The sequence below is a fragment of the Labrus bergylta genome, chromosome 19 (assembly GCF_963930695.1).
Source record: "Labrus bergylta chromosome 19, fLabBer1.1, whole genome shotgun sequence".
Classification (NCBI taxonomy): Eukaryota; Metazoa; Chordata; class Actinopteri; order Labriformes; family Labridae; genus Labrus; species Labrus bergylta.
In genome coordinates, this window is record NC_089213.1 from 12,905,334 (window position 1) to 12,912,906 (window position 7,573).

Below are 7,573 nucleotides of genomic sequence, written 5' to 3' on the forward strand. Positions count from 1 at the left end.
CTGCGTGCGTAGAAACGTGGCTTTAGCCTCGGCGGCATGCTAACAGCTAAGTCCCTGTTGTACGTCCCTGTTGGTGAAAACACGCAAAAAATAAACGTGTTGTGTTTGTTGTTGGAGGTGTTGCGAAGTTTTTAGGATCCTTTAGGAGTAACTCCTCCTCTCTTTGTTTGTCCAGCTGCAGGTTCTGATTCCCTGCAGAGTCCTGAGTCCTGGTACGAAACTTCATTTAAATGTCCGTCGGTTTAACGTGTCGCAGTTCACCTGTGGGTCCACGTCGCTCAGAAACACACACGAACATGTTCTGTGGAACACCAGATGATCTACACCTGATCGGCTTCAAATGAAAATAACTCAGATGAATTTAAAGACTGTGAACTTTTAGAGACTGAGCTCTTTTCACATGCTGACTGCTGCCCATCATCACACATTCATTTCACAAGGCAGCCGATGGATGTTTATTATAAATCATATTTAAATCTGTGTGTGTGTTGAAGATCATTGAAACATCATCACAGGCTAAACTTGAACTGACATTTATTATTTATAAAACTGATGATTGAAGAGAAATTAAATATTTGACATCATAGCTCTAACTGATCATTCTCATGTGAACAGGAGTTTAACTCTCTCTTTGATCAAATATTTAGGTCATAATAAAGTTAGTTCTTCATGTCAAACCTGAATCTGAACTGCAGGATTGTCACGGTAACGGATTTAAACTGAAAAATCAAACGGTATGCTACCTGTTAGATACCATGGCAGACAAACTCCTGCACAAACAAGTTGGCCGACTCGTCTGATGAAATCTTAGAATTCAGGACTTTTCAATACTAACGATTATTCAAATGACAGAGCGCGTCGTTTAAAACACGATGGATCAAACCGTACTGAACATTTGAAACCCGTTTGTGTGTTTCAGGTCGGAGCTGAAAATTTCCTGTGCAGCGCTGAGATGCCTCCAGACAGGTGGCTGGAGTACAGTCCTGTAGGTCGCAGGATACCGGGGACTCGGTTCATCGCCTTCAAAGTGCCTTTAAAACCAAACCGCCAGGTGTCATGTTCAGTCTGTGGGACAGAGTCAGAACCAAGACCTGGGTCTGATCGTCGACCTGACCTTCAGCAGGAAGTACTACAGGCTGAGCGACGTCCCGCAGTCCGTCTCCTACATTAAGATCCCCACCCAGGGTCAACGGGTCCCCTCTGACGCCACCATCCTGCGTTTCAAACGAGCCGTCACTCACTTCCTGCAGGAGAACTCAGACAATGACAAGCTGTTCGGAGTCCACTGCACGCACGGCCTGAACCGAACCGGATACCTGGTCTGCAGATACCTCATAGATGTGGACGGCGTGGATCCTGCGGCAGCGTTGGAGCTCTTTAACTCCAGCAGAGGTCACTGCATCGAGAGGAGCAACTACTTGAACGACCTGCAACGAGGAGCCAAGAGGAGCAACCACGGCATGGAGCAGCCGGAGGAGGAGGCGACCAGAGGGCAAGCTGTGGAGCAACCACGGCTCAACTCTGCTCAAGGCCACGCCCCCACCGAGGAGACCAAACCAATCACAGAGAAACAACACCGTCGACACAGAGCGCAACATCACCGGGGTCAGAGGGGCGGTGATCAACCTCCACAGGCTAGTCTCGCCCCCACTCCTTTACTCCCCTCCTGTGTCCGGAGTCCCGCTCATCATCTTCCCTCTGTCCCGCCCCCTCCTGCTCTCCTCCCCCGGTACACCTGGAGCTGAGATAGAACTCAAACATCAGTCAGAGTGAGAAAGTAAAAATATGAAACACAAACAGCTCCTGTGTCCTGGGGCCCGTTTCTGAAAGAAGGTTGAACAAACCCTCAGTCTAACCCTGAGCTCTGAGTTGATTTACTCTCTGATAGGAAACTCTGAGTTTTCGGTTCCAGATCAGCAGATTTGAATTTGTTAAATCAACTCTCAGTAGGTCCACTCGGTGTTCAGCACGTGCACCACAACGATAAAAAGCCAACATGAATGGAGCCCTGATTCTACATTTCACCATGGCAACAGGTGACAAAAAAGAGATCCTCCTACTTTAACCATCTCAAAATATAGCATATCTTCATGCGGACATACGGAGACTATGAACAGGTTTCAAGAAGGCAGCAAAGGAGAGAGAAGTGGGGTAAGAGAAAATAGCTGCTCGGGTCAGCGCGTAATGAAGTCTATTAATTCAATATTTAATCAGAATTACAATATTGCAAGTAAAAACTGGTGAAACTGTATTAAACCTACAGTTCAATTTCATTAAGATGCAATCCAGTGGAAGAAAAGCAACTTTAAAACAGCTCAAAATGAAATATAAGAACATAATAGGCTCATATTGCCTAGATTTAAAGTTAACTTCATTCAGAGTCTATTTGAGTGCGCATTAACTTTATCCCCAACATAGGCTAATGCTGCATTCACACCTATGATTCACACACACCTAAACATCCTCTCACCTTTATCCCATTTAGTTTATTAATTAATTAGGCCTAAATTAACATCTCCTGATGTTAATGTAGGCTCTAATTCCCTGCGGAGTAATGTAGCCCCTTCATACCGAGGCTCGACTAAAAGATGCCATGTTCGATAAAATAGTTTGTTTTATACGTTGTAGTATTGTCTACCTAACATATTAAAAACAACCTGGATTTTTATTCAGACAAACGGTGAATCTTCACTAACACGGCGTGATACGGACTGAATGAATGAATGAGGAAATAAAACAGCGTTTCTGGCTCTGAAAGAGGGAGGAGACCAAGAGAAAATCAGGGTTCATTGAAGAAAACTCCCGACCAGGTTAGGTTAACAGACTCAGTTACCATAGTAACTGACTCAGAGGTAAAGTTACCTCTCCCTCTGGAGCGGGCTGGAGTTACCCCTCTTTCTCGGGTTTGAGTGACCTCCCCCTCTGAAACGGAATACCCAGAGTTTCCCTCATTTCAGGGTTAACGGACTCAGAGTTTGCACTAAACCTTCTTTCAGAAACGGGCCCCTGTTCAGTCGAATCTGTTTTTCTGAATGTGTCTGTCAAGAGTGATGTCACAGCTGTTTATGGATCAAATAAAGTTATTTTTCTGCTAAATAAAAAGGTCTATCTCTGTCGGGATCCCACAGATTATTTGGACAAAAATTGGTCGCGACAAGTAGAAAAAGAGTTTATTACAAATCATACAAACAATTGTTTGTCAGTTAGAACACTGAACACTCTCCTGACCTGAGGCCAGACACAAAACAAACCAAACATTTTACTCAAGTCCCCTCCACCATCTTGTTACCATAGAAACAACGAAACGATGCAGACTGTTTGGCTCTGCCCACAGAGCGGTCCCTGAGAGGTTTTGAGTCACAGAGAAATGAACAACATCTCTGCTTCTGTGAAAAAAATCATAAAAACTGTTTATTTTTAAAAACCTTTGCTGATCCTAATTTTATTTACCTTTCTCTAAAACTGAACAAAAGCTCTGAATGTCTCTTCGGAACATTTTAAAAGGACCAATCAGAGAGAAGATAAAGTGGCTTTACTATATGATCAGACATTAAGGAAACATGTTATGTTGAAGTGCTGGCTTCTCTGACAACAATGCAGCAGCCAGTTTGTCCTCCTTCTAACTTTAGATTCTGGTGCTGAATGCTCTGGATTTGTTTGGACCAGAGAAGGTAGGCGGTTTTAAGGTACCCCCACACAGCCGTTTTGGACGCCCCTCTGTTATCCCGATATGAGACCAGTTATCAGGTCAAACCAACAGGTGTAGCAGCGATGGAAGCGGGCAATAGAACTGGTTCAGATAGAAGTGATTGTACCCGACCTAAAAAGCCTCTGCATGTTTCTAATAAGCTCCACGAGCAGAAACGTGCTCAAACTAGGATCAATATTGGAGATGCTTTTGAAAAATGGAGAGAAGTTAGAACACAGAAAGGTTTATAGACCGATGCAGAGCTGGCTAAACACTGAAGCTTCAGTATCCACCACATGGCAACCTGCGAGAGCATCCACTCTAGAGAGGAGGGGGCGGGGGGGAGACAGCTCTCTACTATATTTTGAATTCAGACTGCAGTACCCATTTTAAACACTAGGTGTAAGAGTTACATACTGCTCCTTCAACTTTTAGTTAAAGGAGCAGTATGTAACGTCCTCAGATTTGATCCCGTCCATAGTTCACAAACACGTTGACAACATTTATCAAAGAGGGAGGAGCTCGCTTCTTTCCAGCTCCGCCCTCTTTGTCAAATGTTGTCAACGTGTTTGTGCAATTTACTCTACTTTTACTTTACTAGTTTGTCTGCAATTTTTGTTTATTAAAAATAATAAATGACCCAATATTGGTTGCCTTGGACTTCTATTTTGGTTGCCGTGGTATCAAACAGGTGTTGATCTGGTTTGAAACCATGACGACCCTGATGATGGCTGTTGTGAAACTTGATTAAACAGAAATATTACAAATAATTTATCTTTACGTTCTTCAACACAGTTAAATCTTTCCATGGTTACCCCTCTGACACTTGTGCCTTCTCTTTTTCCACACCTGTCTGAAGCTCCGCCCACAGTCTGGACAGGTTTGTGTTTTCTCGCTCGCTGGGACACGGACATTTGTGTCAGGCATGTCCACCCGTCTGGTGCTCCTGGTCCTGGTCTGGGGGGTCCTGGGGGTCTGGATATGAAGCTTCAATTTTTCCGTGATCTCCAGGTGCCGCAGTAAGACCCTGCAGGCTTGTCCTCCTGAGGACCTGAGGGGGGAGGCAGAGGGGCCTCTGACGGGGGACCTAGAGGGGGGTTGTGAGACAGAGGGGGGTCTGTGGGGGGAGGCAGAGGGGGGTTGTGAGACAGAGGGGAGTCTGTGGGGGGAGGCAGAGGGGGGTTGTGAGACAGAGGGGTGTCTGTGGGGGGAGGCAGAGGGGGGTTGTGAGACAGAGGGGTGTCTGTGGGGGGAGGCAGACGGGTGGTCAGGAGGGTCTTGGCTGTAGTCCTCGCTGTCCTCGGTCTCTGATGACACCAGGTGGACCTCCTGATCCGGTCTGACGGAACACCTGGTGCTGTAGGTGAAATGGATGATATCATCCTCGGCCAGATGTGGGGGTGGCCCCCCCTCCTCTCTGACAAGGGGGGGCTCTGGGGTCTCCTGGTCCTGGTGCTCAAGGGGGACGGAGTCATTACTCACCAACAACTGCTTGGTGATCACATCTGAAACACACACACAGTAAACATTTCTCCCAGCTGTCCGAGTGTCCTTGTATGCAGCATCAGTCATCACACACCAGTGGACCAGGTAGTGTACACAGACTCAGGATGCTCAGGATGACCTGAAATGACCTGCCAGGTCCCCAGAGGATTTCCTGTTTGTGTCACCAGCTGGCTCCGCCACTTACCTTTTCATTTCCTAGCCAGCTCAGCAGGTGAACTGGAACTAATGCTACAAATGCTTGAAGTTTAAGGCCTCTTTAAACTTTTTCGTGTGTGTGTGTGTGTGTGTGTGTGTGTGTGTGTGTGTGTGTGTGTGTGTGTGTGTGTGTGTGTGTGTGTGTGTGTGTGTGTGTGTGTGTGTGTGTGTGTGTGTGTGCGCGCTCAGCTGGGCCCACCAGAACTCTAACGTCACACTCACCTCCGGACTGAGCTGCCTCCATGAGCGGCTTGTTAAGCGCGCAGAGTAGCGCGTGCTGGCGGGAGATCACCTCCTGAGTTAGAGCCGCTTCCTGTTCGTACTTCACGAGTGTTTCCTCAAAAGCCGCCAAAATATCTTCGACCGCCACGTGCAGTCTCTGAGTCACGAAGAGGCGGAACTTCTGGACCCGGGACATGTTCAACCGTTCACACCAAGAGCCGGGACCACCGGAACAAAGGAAGAGGACCGGAGAGCTGCTACCTGCACGTGTGTGCTAGCAACAACAAGAGCAAGAGGACATCCGGGGGCCTTCAAAGTAAAATCATCATTTGAATGACAACGAGAGATGGATTTTTAATGTAACTGTATTTCACACAAACAACTCAAAAACAGAAACACCGGTCAGTCTCATATTATAAATATTTTATTTTATTATATAATTATGAAAGAAAAACATACTGAAGTTACAACTCTCATACTTTAACACTTTCTTCTTCCTGTTTCTAATTTTAAAAAATGTTTTTATTTTATTTTTGTGTTACAGGAACTCCTCTTTAAATCAGTTTAGTTTGTGCAGGAACGTTTCACATTAAAAACTTTCAAATCAAACAGATCAGAAAAATAATATTACAATATAATAATAACAGAAATAAATCATCTCCGACTGCTTTTATTCTTGTGAGGCTCCAGGTTCTTCTGTTTCCTCTTTATCCCTTTTGTCTTCACAGGTGTTCTCCTCCTGAAGAAAAGAAAAATCATTTAGTCCTTTAGTCCGACTGTGAACTAACAACAACTGGACTTGATCATCTTCAGCCAGGAGAAGCAGAATCAAACATGGAGGAAAAGTCTCATGGTCAGTTTGTTTCTGCAGATAAACTGAGCCTGAACATATTCAGACTCCAAAACAACATTTATATGTTTTTGTTGTGAGAGTGGTATAAAGAAAAACAAGTGATGAAAGTGTCCTGGGGTCAGAGTTGATATTATAACTTTTAGCTTCTGACCCCATTTACAGGTTTTATGCTAGGCTAAGCCTGCTAGTCTGGTCTTTATGTGCTTTGTTTACAGACGTGCAGCTTTGGGATCAGTTAAAGAAAGAAGATCAAGGGGGTGCTGGTGGCGCAGAGGGCGACCCGGGTTCGAATCCAGCCTGTGGCTCCGTTCCCACATGTCATTCCCCACTCTCTCTGTCCCTGATTTCAGACTCTATCCACTGTCCTATCTCTCTGTTAAAGGCACAAAAAGCCCAAAAATAAATCTTAAAAAAAAAGAAAGAAGATCAAACATCAGGGTTTGGTTCTGACCCCATTGCTCTGCTCCTCACGGTCCCTCCTCTTCCTTTTTTCTGCCTCCACCACGCTGAAGAAGTCCTTCTCTGCGCGGGCGATCAGCTGATCTGGGCTATCCTCGCCATCTTCCCGTCCTCCGTCCTCCGAGCGGCTCTGCTCCGAGCGGCTCCTCTCCTTCAGACGGATCTCTCTCTGCCGCGCCTCCAGGATCTTCTCCCGCTTCGTCTCGCGCTCAAACATCTGCACACACAGTCATCAATGAGTCATCAATCTATTTCCATGGATACATCAATGATATACGTAATCTCTATGGAAACAGAAATCAGCTTATCAGCCGGTGTGTCTCTTCTCACGGATGCCAGCAGACTCTTCTCGTTCTTCTGGAGCGTCGAAAGTCCTGCGCAAACCTCCAGTAGTGTGGCCCCGCCCCCCTGAGAACCGCACGCCACCAGGCGTCCATTGTCCTGGAGACGCAGGCTGTATAGAGGCTCATCACACACCTGAGGACGGAAACACACTGTGACATCATAATATTTGCTCCAACTTGTGGAGTACCCAGTTTTACAGTGTAGTTGTTGATGACAGTGTACAGGTGCTCACACCTTGAGGCTCAGCGTGGGGTCGTTCTGCTTGAACAGGATGTCCCAGACGTCCAGCGTGCCATCCATCTTCA

At 46.1% G+C, this 7,573-nt stretch overlaps 2 protein-coding genes across 3 annotated transcripts in view; one reads left to right on the top strand and one right to left on the bottom strand.

The window, feature by feature from the left end:
• Nucleotides 1–13: 13 nt before the first annotated feature.
• LOC109997271 (RNA/RNP complex-1-interacting phosphatase-like) lies at nucleotides 14–3,115 on the top strand. Its single transcript, XM_065948289.1, is given in 4 exon segments — nucleotides 14–212; nucleotides 920–1,040; nucleotides 1,043–1,072; nucleotides 1,075–3,115. Coding segments are annotated over 3 exon segments (789 nt in total). The 5' UTR covers nucleotides 14–212; nucleotides 920–952; the 3' UTR covers nucleotides 1,746–3,115.
• Nucleotides 3,116–3,155: 40 nt separating this feature from the next.
• dnai2b (dynein, axonemal, intermediate chain 2b) overlaps nucleotides 3,156–7,573 on the bottom strand; it is a 12,683-nt gene continuing 8,265 nt past the window's right edge. The window contains exons 9-13 of one of the 2 annotated variants that reach the window (XM_065948281.1): nucleotides 7,503–7,573; nucleotides 7,254–7,400; nucleotides 6,916–7,140; nucleotides 5,612–6,347; nucleotides 3,156–5,193 (exon numbers count right to left, since the gene is read on the bottom strand). The exon at nucleotides 7,503–7,573 is cut by the window's right edge and continues 65 nt beyond it. In XM_065948281.1, the coding sequence (XP_065804353.1) occupies nucleotides 6,282–6,347; nucleotides 6,916–7,140; nucleotides 7,254–7,400; nucleotides 7,503–7,573 (509 nt within the window). In that variant the 3' untranslated portion in view covers nucleotides 3,156–5,193; nucleotides 5,612–6,281. Of the gene's footprint in view, nucleotides 5,194–5,611; nucleotides 6,351–6,915; nucleotides 7,141–7,253; nucleotides 7,401–7,502 lie in introns of both variants that reach the window. The other variant, XM_020651687.3, reaches the window with a different exon arrangement.